The 16036-nt window shown below is 43.0% G+C and overlaps 1 protein-coding gene across 1 annotated transcript in view; it reads left to right on the top strand.

Moving 5' to 3' along the window:
- The window catches only part of LOC132437672 (uncharacterized), a 182470-nt gene that overhangs the window by 114394 nt on the left and 52040 nt on the right, over positions 1 to 16036 (top strand). Inside the window, exons 40-43 of the mRNA XM_060031004.1 lie at positions 12231 to 12539; positions 13201 to 13430; positions 13506 to 13695; positions 14633 to 14712. Coding sequence (XP_059886987.1) covers positions 12231 to 12539; positions 13201 to 13430; positions 13506 to 13695; positions 14633 to 14712 — 809 coding nt within the window. The remainder of the gene's footprint in view (positions 1 to 12230; positions 12540 to 13200; positions 13431 to 13505; positions 13696 to 14632; positions 14713 to 16036) is intronic.

Below are 16036 nucleotides of genomic sequence, written 5' to 3'. Positions count from 1 at the left end.
TGTATCTTTTTGAATTAGAGTTATGTCCAGCTATATGCCCGGCAGTGGAATTGCTGGATCATATGGTAATTCTATTTTTAGTTTTTTGAGGAACCTCCATACTGTATTCCACAGCGGCTGCACCGACTTACATTCCCACCAAGAAGTTTGTACATTTTGATTGCCTTCATCCAATCCCTGCCCATCCCCCACCTCTGGTAATTACAAATTGATCTTTTTTAAAAAAATTGAACTCGAGTTGATGTACAATTTTATATAAGTTACAGGGGTACAATACAGTGATTCACAATTTTTAAAGGTTATACTCCATTTAAAGTTATTATAAAATATTGGCTGTATTCCCTGTGTTGTACAATATATTCTTGTAGCTTTTTAATTTTATGCATAATGGTTTATACCTCTTAATCCCCTACCCCATTCTTGCCCGTCGCCCCCCCCCTTCTCCCCACTGGTAACCACCAGTTTGTTCTCTATATCTGTGAGTCTGTTTCTTTTTTGTTATATTCACTAGTTTGTTTAATTTTTAGATTCCACGTAGAGGTGGCATCATACAGTATTTGTCTTTCTCTGTCTGACTTACTTCACTTAGCATAATACGCTCCAAGTCCATCCATGTTGCTGGAAATCGCAAAATTTCACTACATTTTTATGGCTGGGTAGTGTTCCACTGTATATATATACCACATCTTCTTTATTCATTCATCTGTTGATGGATGAATTGCTTCCATATCGTGGCCATTGTAAATAGCGTTGCTATGATCATTGAGGTGCATGTATCTTTTCGAATTAGTGTTTTCATTTTTTTGGATATATACCCAGGAGTGGAATTGCTGGGTCATATTGTCCTTCTATTTTTAGTTTTTTGAGAAACCTTCATATTGTTTTCCATAGTGGCTGCACCAATTTACATTCCCACCAACAATGTACGAGGGTTCCCTTTTCTCCTTGTCCTCATCAACATTTGTTATTTGTTCTTTTTGGTGATAGCCATTCTGACAGATGCGAGGTGATATCCATTGTGGTTTTAATTTGCATTTCCCTGATGGTTAATGACGTTGAGCATCTTTTTCATGTGCCTATTGGCCATCTGCATGTCCTCTTTGGAAAAATGTCTGTCCATTTTTTACCCGGGTTGTTCGTGGGTTTTGGGGTTTTTTTTTTTGATATTGAGTTATATGAGCTATTTATATGTTTTGGATATTAACCCCTTATCAGTCGTATCATTTGCAAACATTTTCTCCCATTCAGTAGGTTGTCTTTTTGTTTTGTCGATGGTTTCATTTGCTGTGCAAAAGCTTTTAAGTTTAATTAGGTCCCATTTGTTTATTTTTGCTTTTATTTCCTTTGCTTTAGGAGACGGATCCAAAGAAATATTGCTATTGATACGATTTATGTCAAAGAGTGTTCTGCTTATGTTTTCCTCTAGGGGTTTTATGGTTTCTGGTCTTACATTTAGGTCTTTAATCCATTTTGAGTTTATTTTTGTATATGGTGTTAGAGAATGTTCTAATTTCTTTCTTCTACATGTAGCTGCCCAGTTTTTCCAGCACCATTTATTGAAGAGTCATCTCTTTTTCTATGAGTTTGTTTTTGAAGTATAATTTTGAAGTATAATTGAAGTACAACACTGTGTTAATTCCTGTTACACAACATAGTGACTCAATATTTCTGTGTTTCAAATGATCACGATAAGTCTAATTATGATATGTCACCATACAAAGATATTGCACAGTTATTGACTCTGTTCCCGACATTGTGCATTTTAGACCCATGACTCATTTATCTCGAGATATTGCACAGTTATCGACTCTGTTCCCCACATTGTACATTTTAGACCCGTGACTCATTTATCTCGCAGCTGGAAGTTTGTGCCGCTTAATCTCTCTCACCTATTTCTCTCTTCCTCCCCCCCCACCTCCCCTCTGGGAACCACCTGTTTGTTCTCTGAATCTGTGACTCAGTTTCCATTTTATGTTTGCTGGCTTATTTGTTTCTTTTTTTAAGATTCAACATATAAGTGAAATCATACGGTTTTTGTCCTTCTCTGTCTGACTTATTTCACTTAGCATAATACCCTCTAGGACCATCCATGTTGTCGGAAATGGCAAGATTTCATTCTTCTTATGGCTGAGTAGTATTCCATTTTATATATATATATATATATAGACACACACACACACACACACACACACACACACACTACATCTTCTTTATCCATTCATCTGTCAATGGACAGTTAGGTTGCTTCCATATCTTGGCTATCGTAAATAATGCTGCAATGAACGTAAGGGTGCATATATCTTTTCTAATTACTGTTTTCATTTTCTTCAGATAAATACCCAGGAGTGGATTTGCTGGATCATATGGTAGTTCAAGTTTTAACGTTTTGAGGAATTTCCATATTGTTTTTCAGAGTGGCTACATTTAATACTTTTTATTTTGACATGATTTCAGACTTACAGAAAAGTGGCAAGAATATTACAAGGAATCCCATAGGCTCTTTACCTAGGTTCACCAATTATTGACATTTATCACAATTGCTTTATCATTTTTATTCTCTCTCTTTGTTTTTCTGTCTCCCTCTATGTGTGTGTGTGTGTGTGTGTGTGTGTGTGTGTGTGTGTATATGTGTGTGTGTATAAGACATTATTATTTGCATGTAAGTTTTTTTTTGGCCAAGCCATACGGCATGCAGTATCTTAGTTCCCCCACCAGGGATCGAACCTGCGCCCCCTGCAATGGAAGCACAGAGTCTTAACCACTGGACCGCCAGGGAAGTCCCTAAAATTTTTTATTCTTGAACTGTATTGTACTAAGCTGCAGACATGATAGTTCTTCACCCCTAAATAGTTCAATGTTTATTTCCTAAAAATAGACATTCTCCTACATTCCACAGTACAGTTCTCAAAATCAGAAAATTAACATTTATATAAGACTGTTATCTACAAACCTTATTCAGATTCCACCAGTTATCCCATTAATGTCCCTTATAGTAAAAGAAAATCCTGAATTGTGCATTACATTTAGTCGTATTGTTTCTTTGGTCTCTTTTATTCTGGATCAGTTCCTCTGTATTTCTTTCTCTTTCATGATTATATTTCAAAGTTTGTCGAATATCCCTCATTTGGGCTTTGTTAGATGCTTCCTCATGACTATTTTCAAAAAAGCCTCGTTGGCAGAATACCACCTGATGTCAGTTTGTCCCAGTGCTACTGGTGACATCAGTTTTGATCACTTGATTAAGGTAACGTCTGCGAAGTTTCTTCACTGTTAAGCATTTTTCCCCTTTGTATGCTAACTTCATAAAACAAGTTGAGAAGTACTTTCTTCCCTTCTATTTTCTGAAAGAGTTTGTATAAGATTAGTGTGAATGCTCCCGTAATTGTCTGATGGACTCTAGGAGAGAAGCCATCTGGACTTTGTGGAAATTTTTGTTTTGAAAATGAATAGATATATAAAGCTATTCAGATTTTCTATTTCATCACGTGTCAGTTTGCGTAAGTTATATTTTTCAAGGAATTTGTCCATCTCCACTAAGTAGTCTAATTTATTGGCATAGTTGTTCATTATATGTATTATAATCCTTTTCATGTATGCAGGATCTATAGTGATACCCTTGCTTTCATCACTAATAGTTGTTACTTGTGTTTCTTCTCTCTCTTCCTTATTAGTCTAACTTGGATTTCATCAATTTTGTTAATCCTTTCAAAGAACCAAATTTTGGATCTGTTAATTTTCTCTCTTGTCTCTTTTCAGTTCCATTGATCTCAGCCATTATCTCTATTATTTCCTTTCTTACACTTAATTTGGGTTTACTTTACTCTTCTTTTTTTAATAAATTTATTTATTTTTGGCTGTGTTGGGTCTTCATTGCTGCACGTGGGCTTTCTCTAGTTGCGGCGAGTGGGGGCTACTCTGTTGCGGTGAGAGTGCTTCTCATTGCGCTGGCTTCTCTTGTTGCAGAGAATGGGCTGTAGAGTACGCGGGCTTCAGTAGTTGTGGCTCGCAGGCCCTAGAGAGCGTAGGCTCAGTAGTTGTGGCGCATGTGCTTAGTTGCTCTGCGGCATGTGGGATCTTCCCAGACCAGGGCTCGAACCCGTGTCCCCTGCATTGGCAGGCGGATTCTTAACCACTGCGGCACCAGGGAAGACCCTTTTGCTCTTTTTTTACAGTTTATTTATGGCAGATCCTCAAGCCATTGATTTTTAGACCTTTTTTCTTTTCTAATATAAGCATATAAAACCATACATTTTCCTCTTAAGTTCCTTTAGCTGCATCCCACAAATTTTTATGTCATGTGTTTTCATTATCATTTATTTTGAAATATTTTCAAACTTGTGATTTCTTCTTTGACCCATGCATTTGAAGTATGTTGCTTAATATCCAAATATTTGAGATTTTTCTAGACAGTTTTTTAATATTTAATTTCATTGTGATCAGAGGATCTCTTCTGTAGGATAAGTCTTTTAAAATTTGTTGTGACTTGTTTTATGGGCCAGTCTATATCTATCTTGTGAACATACCTTATGCACTTAAAAAGAATTGGTATTCTGCTGTTGTTGGGTGTCATGTTCTATAAATGTTAAGTCAACGTCCTTGGTTGTATTGCTCTGATATATATCTTTACTGATTTTTTTTGTCTGGTTATTGTATCAATTAATGAGAGAAGTGTGTTAAACTCTCCAGCTATGTGGATTTCTCTATTTCTTGCTTTCAGTCTATTTTTGCTTCATGTATGTTGATGTACTAGTATTAGGTGCATAAGCAAATAGGATTATTATGCATTCTTGATGAATTGACCTGTTTATCATTGTGAAGTGGACTGTTTCTCTCTCACACAGTTCTTTGTCTTGAAGTCTGTTTTGTCTGATATTAACGTTCCCACTTTTGTTTTTTATTGGAATTTGTACTGTATATATTTTTCCATGCTTTTTCTTTCAAATATATATTTCCTATATTTGAGGTACATTTCTTGTAGCCCACATGCAGTTGGATTTTGCTTTTATTTCCAGTCTGACAATCTCTGCCTTTTTTTTTTTTTTTTTTTTGCGGTACGCGGGCCTCTCAACGTCGTGGTCTCTCCCGTTGCGGAGCACAGGCTCCGGACGTGCAGGCTCAGCGGCCATGGCTCACGGGCCCAGCCGCTCCGCGGCATGTGGGATCTTCCCAGACCGGGGCACGAACCCGTGTCCCCTGCATCAGCAGGCGGACTCTCAACCACTGAGCCACCAGGGAAGCCCTCTCTGCCTTTTAATTATGGTATTTACTTGATTTATCTTTAATGTAATTATTGATATGATTAGATTTGCGTCTACTATTTTGCTGTTTTGTTTTCTACTTTCCCATATATTTTTTTGTTCCTCTGTTACCCTTTTTTTGCCTTCTTTTGGCTGATTTTTAAAAAATTTTAGAACTCAGTGTTAATTTATCTGTTGCTCTTTCAACTATGTTTCTGTATGTTCTTTCACATTCTACTTACAGTTTCTGGTATCATTTCTCTTCAGTATAAAGAATCACCTTTATAGAAACTAACACAACATTGTAAAGCAGCTATACTCCAATAAAAATTAAAAAAAAAAAAGGATCACCTTTCGCATTTCTTGTAAGTCTGGCTTACAACAATGAACTCCCTTAGTTTTCATTTATTTGAAAATGTTCTATTTTGCCCTGATTCTTGAAGGATATTTTAAAAATGCATATGTATATCTCTTAACACATTTAGAAGTTTTTCATATTTACTTCTTCAAAGATTTCTTTCTGTCCCATTCTCATTGTCCTCTCCTCCTGGGATTTCTAACTGCATGTGCTTTAGAAGTTTCTATATTGTTCCACAGATCTCTGAGGATCTGTTGACCTTTTCAGTCTCTTTTCTCTTTTCTTCAGATATCTATCAATCTATCTTCCAGTTCACTGGCTCTTTAATCTTTCTTCTCCAAACACCAGCCAATAAAAATGTTAAGACCATCCAATAATTTCTTTTCAATCACAGATTTTATGTATTTTATTTAGTTCTAAAATCACCACTAGGCTCTTTTTATTAATTTATATTTTCCTTATATTTTTGAGCATGTTTGTAAGAGCTGTTTTAAAATCCTTATCTACTAATTCCAATGTCTAGGTCATCTTGGGGTTGATCTCCCTTGATGATTGCCCTTTCTCTTAAATATAGGTTACATTTTCCTATTTCTATGTATGTCTAGTAATTTGAGATTGTATTCTAGACATTTTGAATCATGTTAAGACTCTGATTCTTTTATATTTCTCTAAAGAGTATTGTTATTTTTTAAAATTTTAGCATGCAGTTAACTTGGCTGGGCTCAAAATCCAAACTCTGTCTTTCCTCTGGTGGGCTGCAGTAGAAATAATTTTCAGCTCTTTTATCTTAGCTGGTCTGCTTGGAGTCTGTACCACCCTTGTGAAGTTCAAGGATTAGCTTTGGAGAGAGTTTATAGGTAGAATTTGGGATTCCCCCATGTGGCTCTCTCTGGAATTTCCCACTTCACTTTCCATTTGCTATTGTCACCTTGAACTCTGTTCTTTGATTCTTTAATCAGTAAGACCATAGATTTCTGTGTGAGTTTCCTTCACCCTGCATGGCACCAAAAAAGAGTAAAAACATACAACTCAACTATTGCTGGTCCTTTCCTTCAAGTTTTAACTCCCCTCCACTGTCTGCCTGTTTATGGTCAGTCTCCAGCCACTTCAGGTAACTGTTTCATATATTTTGTCCAGAGTGTACAATTGTTACCTTGGGAGGGTTGGTCCATTTAAGTGTCTCCACCATTCATGGAAATAGAACTCCTCCTGTGTCCTTTTGACATGTCCCTATCATTCCTTGACCACTTCCTTCCTTTATGACCAAAAAGATGTTTCAATCTCATGTTGTATTTTCCCTGAGATGGAATAAGTCATTTCTCCAAGGATTCCTGGTTCCTTTTTGTGCAAAACGGTATTTAGAAACTAAGATCTGGGTTCTAGGTGTATTTACTCCTACTGAAGTATCTGTCTTTCTAGGCCTTCTCAATGGACAGACCAAGAAAATATATGTGTGTACATACATGCACACACAACTATATCTGTCTATCTACAGGTAAATAAGTTTACAACCATTAGTCCTTAATTCCAGTCCATCATCAAAAAGCTCATTCTGTTTCTTCCCCCTTTTCATATTTCTTATCCCCTTCTTCAACAGTAAGAAACCTGGCTCCAATTATTCACAACATATTTAGTTATTTCTTCAGCCCTAGGATACATAGAAAGTAGTCAGAATTACTAACCTATACCTTTGAGGAAATAAACCCTTTTAACTAGAATTCAATATTTGTTTAGAGTTCTTCTTGTCTTTGGCCTGAGGGTATAAATCTAAACACGGTGTTTATTTATTTTTAAATATTTATTTATTTCGTTGTGCTGGATCTTAGTTGCGGCACACAGGCTCCTTAGTTGCAGCAGGCGGGCTCCTTAGTTGTGGCATGAGAACTCTTAGTTGCGGCGTGCATGTGGGATCTAGTTCCCTGACCTGGGGTCAAACCTGGGTCCCCTGCATTGGGAGTGTGGAGTCTTATCCACTGCGCTAGGAAAGTCCGCAAACACGGTGTTTAAATGTTAGTTGGAGTTAATCTCCCACCCACCCCGTGTGATGTTGTAAATCATTCGAAGTACAGTTGGTTCACTGGTTTCTGTTTGTATTCCATTTTCAGGTTCCCCCTATCTTTACTGATTTTGTGCATTTATTTTTTGATTATGTGAAACATTAACAAGTTTCCAAAAGTCAGAATTATACAAAATGGGATCTTCTGCCCAAGCATCCTTGACCGTAGCACCCTAGCTGGACATCTGTCCAGGGCCCTGTGTTTCAGAATCTAAAGACTCTGCTTTCCCACCTACCTTGGGGGAATAGTGTCATTCTCTAATCTTAATATTAACACTGACCCTCCTAATTCCTAATTGGTTAAATTGTGGCAAAACCAAATTGCATAATAAAATACCTGTCTAAAGAGCAAATGACATGGGTTTGAAAAAATTTAAATACAATCAAGCAGCGTGCTGTTCTTCTCAAGTTTACTTTGAGTTACACGATGGTCTCCCCTTCATCTTTCTGAAGTTTATCATTTGCAGCTGATAACTAACAGACCCTCATGCTGATCTCTTAACACACATTGCTTCTTTTGTTTTTGGCCATGCCATGTAGCATGTGGGATCTTAGTTCCCTGACCAGCGATTGAACCCGTGCCCCCTGCAGTGGAAGGGTGGAGTCTTAACCACTGGACCACCAGGGAAGTCCCACATTGCTTCATTTTTTTTTTTTTTTTTTTTTCGGTACGGGGCCCTCTCACTGTTCTGGCCTCTCCCGCTGCGGAGCGCAGGCTCCGGACGCGCAGGCTCAGTGGCCACGGCTCACGGGCCCAGCCGCTCCGCGGCATGTGGGATCCTCCCGGACCGGGGCACGAACCCGTGTCCCCTGCATCGGCAGGCGGACTCTCAACCACTGCGCCACCAGGGAGGCCCACATTTTTGAAGGCAATTATTAAGGTATAATTTCTTGGGGTACAATTTACATATGGGGAAAACCCCTTCAAGTTTTGATAAACTCATACAGTTGTGTACCCATCAACACAGTCCTGATACAGAATAGTTCCATCACCCCAAAAATTTCCTTCCTGCTGCTCACTGTCATCAGCCTTTCCCCCACCCCCTGTCCCTGGCAACCACTGAGATGTTGTCTGTCCCTATGGTTTGGGCTATTCCAGGATGTCACATGAAATGGAATCATACAACACGTAAGCTTTGAGTATGGGATCTTTTGCCCAACGTAATGTGGTTGAGGTTCATCAAAGTTGTATGTATCAGTAGTTCTTTTTCCTTTTTCCTGGTGAGTAATATTCTATTCTATGGATATACTGCAGTTTATCCTTTCACAGCTGAAGGATATTTGAGTTGTTTCCCGTAATTTCCAATTACGAATAAAGCTTCAATAATCATTGGTCTATAGGTTTTTGTGGGAACATATGGTTTCATTTCTCTTGGGTGAATACCTAGGAGTAGGATTGCCGGGTTGTGTGGCAAGTATATGTTTATAGGAACCTGCCAGACTGTTTCCAGAGTAGCAGCCCCATTGTCCATTCCCACCAGCGATGTGTGAGCGTTCTAGTTGCTCTGCATCCTTGCTAGCAATTTGTACTGGCAGTTTTTGGCTTTGGGTTTTTTTGTTTGTTTGTTTCTTTGATCAGCCGAATTGTTTTTGTAGTTGTATCTCATTTTGGTCTTAATTTGCATTTCCCTAATGACTAATTTTGTCAAACATCTTTTCATTGCCTTATTTGCCACTTGTAAATCTTTTTTGGTGAAGTGTCTATTCAAACCTTTTGCCCATTTAAAAAAATCAAGTGGCTTGTTTTTCATTATTGAATTAGGGAACCATTTATACAAGTCCTTTATCAGGGGTTTTAAAATATCTTCTCCTGATCTATGTCTTTTTATTTTTTTAATGGTGTCTTTTGAAAAGTGGAGGTAGAAATATTTGGCTGAGGCCACAAATTTTTCTCTCATATTTTTTTTCTAGAAGTGTTATGATATTAGGTTTTAAGTTTAGGTGTGTGGTTAATTTTATTTATTTATTATTGAAGTACAGTTGATTTCCAATGTTGCGTTAGTTTCAAGTGTATAGCAAAGTGATTCGTTTTATATATATATATATATATATATATATATATATATATATATATATATATCTTTTTCAGATTGTCTTCCATTATAGGTTATTACAAGATATGGAATACAGTTTCCTGTGCTATAGAGCAGGACCTTGTTGTTTATCTGTTTTATATACAGTAGTGTGTATCTGTTAATCCCAAATTCCTAATTTATCCCTCCTTCACCCTTTCCCCTTTGGTAACCATAAGTTTGTTTTCTATGTCTGTGAGTCTGCTTCTGTTTTGTAAATAAGTTCATTTGAGTCATATTTTAGATTCCACATATAAGTGCTCGCATATGATATTGATATTTGTCTTTCTCTGACTTACTTCACTTAGTATGATAATCTCCAGGTCCATCCATGCTGCTGCAATGGCATATTTTATTCTTTTTTATGGTTGAGTAATATTCCATTGCATATCTGTACCACATCTTTTTTTTTTTTAATTTAATTTTATTTATTTTTTTATACAGCAGGTTCTTATTAGTTATCTATTTTATACACATCAGTGTATACATGTCAATCCCAATCTCCCAATTCATCACACCACCACCACCACCCCTGCCACTTTCCCCCCTTGGTGTCCATACGTTTGTCCTCGACATCTGTTATACCACAACTTCTTTATCCATTCATCTGCTGATGAACACTTAGGTTGCCTCCAGGGCTTGGCTATTGTAAATAATGCTGCTATGAACATTGGGGTGCATGTATCTTTTCTTTTATTTATTTTTTTAAAATTTTAATTTTATATTGGAGCATATTAACAATGTTGTGTCAGTTTCAGGTGCACAGCAGAGTGATTCAGTTAAGCATATACATGTATCTATTCTTTTTCAAATTCTTTTCCCATTTAGGTTATTACAGAATATTGAGCAGAGTTCCTTGTGCTATACAGTAGGTCCTTGTTGGTAATCTATTTTAAATATAGTAGTGTGTACATGTCAGTTCCCAACTCCCAATCCTTCCCTCCCCCACCCTCCCCCCTGGTAACCATAAGTTCGTTCTCTAAGTCTGTTTTGTAAATAAGTTCGTTTGTATCATTTTTTTCTTAGATTCCGCATATAAGCAATATCATATGATATTTGTCTTTCTCTGTCTGACTTAATTAACTTAATATAATGTGGATAATCTCCAGGTCCATCCATGCTGTTGCAGATAGCATATTTCATTCTTTTCTTATGGCTAATATTCCATTGTATATACGCACCACATCTTCTTTATCCGTTCATCTGTTGATGGACACTTAGGTTGCTTCCATGTCTTGGCTATTGTAAATACTGTTGCAATGAACATTGGGGTGCCTGTATCTTTTCGAATTAGAATTTTCATCTTTCCTGGATATATGCTCAGGAGTGGAATTGCTGGATCATATGGTAACTCTATTTTTATATTTTTCAAGACCCTCCTTACTGTTCTCCATAATGGCTGCACCAGTTTACATTTTCACCAACAGTGTAGGAGGGTTCCCTTTTCTTATATGGTTAATTTTGAATTAATTTGTGTATCTGTTTGGGTAAAGTTCACGATAGTTTTTTCACATGTGGATTTCCAAACAATTCAGCACATTTATTAAAAAGACTATCCTTTTCCCGCTTAGTTACCTTTGCACTTTTGTCAAAAATCAATTGACAATTTGTGTATGGGTCTATTCCTCGATTCCACACTGTTCTATTGGCATTATTTCACACTGGTTAACATCTTGTAGGGCATGGTGACATAGGGCCCTAAAATGTAAGGAATTTGAAAAAGATGATTTCAAGATTCTGCGAGAAATTCCCATCTGTATAGAAAGTGCTCTGGACTCTGTGATAGAGGTTAGCAAGAGCTCTATGTCTGGTAGCACAGAACAAGGGTGTCTAACCCAGCCTGGGGGTGCAGAAAGGCCAAGCAAGGCTTCTTGGAGGTGGTGACCCCCGAGTCAAACCTTGAATGAAAGGGGAGAGGTATAAGGGCATTTGAACCATGTCAAGACCCTACTGGAGCCCCATGGGGTCAGGAGATGTAAATGGTTCTGATAAAAGCAAGAATTTCTCTAAATGCATGAGTTATGTATTGGAATGGGACTAGCATAAGGGTGTGTGGGACTAGCTTAAGGGTGTGGAATCTTTTTCTCAAGTGGGTGGAAGAGACCTCTGAGCAATTTTTCTCTCCGTAGAATTCCAGGTTGGACCCCTCGAGGCTTTCTGGGTCTCAGTTTTGTTGTCTGTAAAATGGGGGCTTTCTATCACGTTGATCCGTGACTCTCCTGAGCAGGATTCAGCACTGGTATTAACAGACACGCCTCATCAGGCTTGCTGCTTTTCGGCCAAATCTCTTTTATTTGTGAATTAGCTTGCTTGGTCCTTGGGGCATCCTGCAGGAGAGGTGGTTTAATTTGGTCCATTTCCCAGATATGCTCTCTCCGACATGAATTAGAATTTTATCATGGATCTAGGAACTTCCTGCCCCAGGATTCTTTGCCTTCCTTCCCAAAGCAGCCCAGTACCCTGGGCTGACCCCCTTTTTTGTATGGGTTCTCTCCCATCCTCTGCAGGTACCATCAAGGTCACTGCCGGCTCAGCTGTGCTGGGATTCCTCTTGCGGGACAAGCATGAGAAGGCAGGGAACAGCACCAGTGTGCACAGTGTGACCTGCATCCTTGTCCAGAATGGCAGCCAGGCCTTGCCAGGAGAGCTCCAGCTGAGGGGACGACTGCAGGCCCAGACGGGGAGCCTTGAGGGCCAGGCCAGCCTCCATGCTGACACGGTCAGCCTAGCTCTGGGTGGAGTCTGCATCTGGGGCCCTGGGCACAGCCAGCTCTCGGTCACACTGAGTCACAACATCAACACCTTGCGTGAGGCAGGTAGGAGGGGTGGATAGGGCCCAATGGCTTCCTCCCCCAAAGACTCCTAGGGCCTGAAGCCTAGGGAGTTAAAGGAGCCCCCAGTCCCCAAACCCACCTTCCAGCTCTATTTCCTCCCCCTACCAGCTTCTCCCAGTGCCTCCATCTTCCCTGGGCTGTTATTCAGCCAGAACACTGGTTGCTACCCAGTACAGACACACCTCCAAACTGGAGGCAGGCGCCCCTGCCACTGGCCCCTCCCCCAGGACTCTGCCCCCAGTCTGGCTTCTCCAGCTTGGAAGCCTGGTCTAGCAGGGCCTCCAGGATGTTCTCGGCACTGTGGTTAAGAAATAGCTTGGACACCCCAGCTCTAGCTTCTTGGGGACATTTCCATGGGACCTGGGGGGGCCCAAAGGTGCAGCAACAAGAGGAGAGCACAGGATCAGACCTCTGTTCCCCTCGTGCTTTCTGAGAGCCCATGCCCTGTCTTTGGGGAGGTAGGAATCCAAAGGGGACACGGGGCCTATCACTTGCTAGGTGTGGCCATTGTAGGTAGTAGGTGGGAGCTGGGGGGTTTGTCTGCCTCAGGGCTCAGGGGACCCTCCAGAGAGAAGGAGGGCGGTCAGTGACCCTGTTCTGGCTCCTGTGTTGTGTGCCGTCTTCTGGTTCCTCTCATCCCCAGGACTCCCCTCCCAGGCAGAGATGCTCCTACTGCACAGCCACGTGGCTTCCAACCTCTCAGTGCATGTGATGCTGCGTAGTGCAGAGCGGCAGCTGCATGCTGCCCTTGGCCTGGAGGGCCTGGTCACCAGCGCCCTGGGCAGCCGGCTCCGTGCCAGCCTTGGCCACACGGTGCCCGGCCTCAGGCGCTGGGGCCTCCCCTTCTCCGTGGACGGCCGCGGGCACTTGCAGGTGGGTGAGGGGGCTGGGCCCGGGCCCCGTGGGGGCAGTGGGCCTGAGAGACACCCACAGCTTTGCTTCTCGCAGAGTGTGGGACCCAGTCTGGCGGTCGCGCTGGTGGTGAACGTGGATGGCGATCAGCTTCGTGTAGCCCTGGAGAGGAGGGGAGCCGGCGGCCGCTGGGGGCTGGCCCTGGGGCTGCACCACGGCCTCTCAAGGTTGCAGGTAAATGACCCAAAGTCCCCATTTGGGCGGGGCCCGCTGCCTATGCAACTTCTCTAGTCACCTTCCCAGCTCCCACCAGCTTGCCCCTCCCACCTCCGTAGCCCCTCCCACCAGCTTGCCCCTCTCACCGTCCCAGCCCCTCCCACCTTCCCTCCCAGCCTCTCACCAAATTTCCCATCCTCCTTTCCCATCCATCCTTTCTCCTTTCCTCCCACCCTCTCCTCCCATCCATCCACCCTCCCTTCCTTCCTCCCCACCCTGCCTTCTACTCTTCTTCTCTGTCTTCTGTCCACTTGTCCTCCTGTCCCTCTGTCAACGCTCCCTCCCCTGCCCTCATAAATGGAAGTGTATTTGAGGCAGCTCCCTCAGAGGCGCTCTGGGTCTATCTAGTAAAATGAAAACTGCTGAGACTCTCACCCTTCAGCTCGTGTTCCTGGTTACCTCCCCTGGAGAAACCCGGAACACTAGACAAGGAAACACACACACAGCTGTCTTTTGCATTGTTCTCAAGAAGAAAAGGCAGGAAACCACCTCTGGGCCTGGCACAGGTGTGGCTAAACCATCCAATGTGTCCGAGTGTCAGGGTGAGCGAGCCAGCCATGCGGCCCGAATCCAGCCTGCTTCATCACTTACCAATTGTGCAACTTTAGTCCAGCTGCTTACTCTTTCTGTGCCTCAGTGTTCTCATCTGCAAAATGGGACTGTTAATAATCCCCGCCTCCCACGTTTACCTTGAGGATCAGATGAGGAACCAGTTAGAACCTGGCACTCAGGTTACTTCTGTTTTTTTCTGGTTACTTCTGTTTTTGACGATTCTGTGGGTTAGCACTTAGGTCTGCACAAACCTCTCTTTGGGGGTTATCTTCCCAGGGAGGCCTTCACAAAGGGAGATGGGGTCAAGCTGTATCTCAGTACTCTGTCCAGGGTTAAGATCGGGGAGAGACACCTCATGCCTACACATGCCCCCTACCCACCCTGCTTGTCTCCCTAGGTCAACTGCAGTGGAGACGCTTCGCCTGCCCAGCTGTCAGGGCTCTGCTGGGGGGATGTCACTGGGTGGCCTCACGAGGTACAGGGGTCTCTGTCACAGGCAGGGCAGGGTGGGAGATGGTGGTCTGCCTCCTGGGGGGGGGGGTGGGCACAGGCTGAGCACCAGGGGCTGCCTGCTGGATGGCTTAGGGCCTGTGGCCACTGCCAGGCCGACCCACATGGTCCCCTCCTCCAAGCCCTTCACGTCCCCAGTAACATGCATCTGGGCTCCCAGCCCTGAGGGGACCCAGCCCAACCTGACAGCAGATGGGTGGTCCCTTCTGTAAGCACACTTAGACAGTGACCCAGAATCCAAGTGTTTCAAGCCAGCCTCTGCCGCGGTGAGCTGGGCTGGTGACAGGCATAGCTGGGTCTTTGGAGGGAGACAGAGCGTGGGGCTCACAGGCACGCATGCTGCCCAGGCTGGGGCACAGCACAGCTTACGTAGCTCCGAGCTCTCCCGGGCCAGGGTGCAGGTGGATAGTAGGTCCTCTCCTTCGAAGGCAAGGCATGGCTGGGAGACCTGAGCACAAGGCCTGGACTCCCTGATCTCCAGCGGGGTCCTGTGGCTCCTGGGCCAAGAGCTGTGGGTGAACTGGACGTGGGGTGACCACTGGGGTTGCCTGCAGACCTTGTCAGTGCTGCCCTGTGGGCAGCTGGGTGGGCAGCTTGTGGTAGGCCTGGCTCAGCTGAGCTCTCAGTCCAGTTGGCTCTGGGGGGCCAGCCAGTGAGCACAGCCCTGAGGACGGCCTGGAGGAGGAGGACAGAGGTTTTTCTGCTCCTTAGGGTCTGCTCTGGGGCCAGGCAGACATGAGCCTGGAGGTGCTGAGTGGATGCTGCAGGGTGTCTGGCCTGGGGCCCTGCCTGGGGGTCCTGGGAGCTGGTGCTATGGGCTCACCGCCTGGCTGTCCGGATAGAGGGAACATGGCCTCCTTGGGAGGACTGTGTCTGCCAGCTTCACCTCTGTGAGCGTAAAAGATGCAGTACTTTCATGCCTCCAGCTTGGCAGTGGTAGCAGCTCCACCCAGTACATGGACCAGAAAATCAGACCAACACAACTTCCTGCCCAGACCTGCCACTCACCTGCTGTGTGACTTTTAGCCAGGCGTTAACCTCTCTGAGCCTCAGCCTCGTCATCAGTAAACTGCAGGTGGCAACACCTACCTTGCACTGTCGAGCATGAAATGGGCCAGCGCATGTCAGGTCCCATCTCAATTTGGTATCCTCTCTTTTGGCGTGGTTTCAGCTACCAGGGAAGCATGATCTCATTTTACAGATGTGGAAACTGAGGCTCAGGGAGGTGAAGTCACCTTCCCAAGGTCACACAGTGGCCTGAATGGCAGGAGGGTTAGCCAAGAGAATTG

The sequence above is a fragment of the Delphinus delphis genome, chromosome 15 (assembly GCF_949987515.2).
Source record: "Delphinus delphis chromosome 15, mDelDel1.2, whole genome shotgun sequence".
NCBI lineage: Eukaryota > Metazoa > Chordata > Mammalia > Artiodactyla > Delphinidae > Delphinus > Delphinus delphis.
This window is presented reverse-complemented; position numbering and strand designations above follow the sequence as displayed.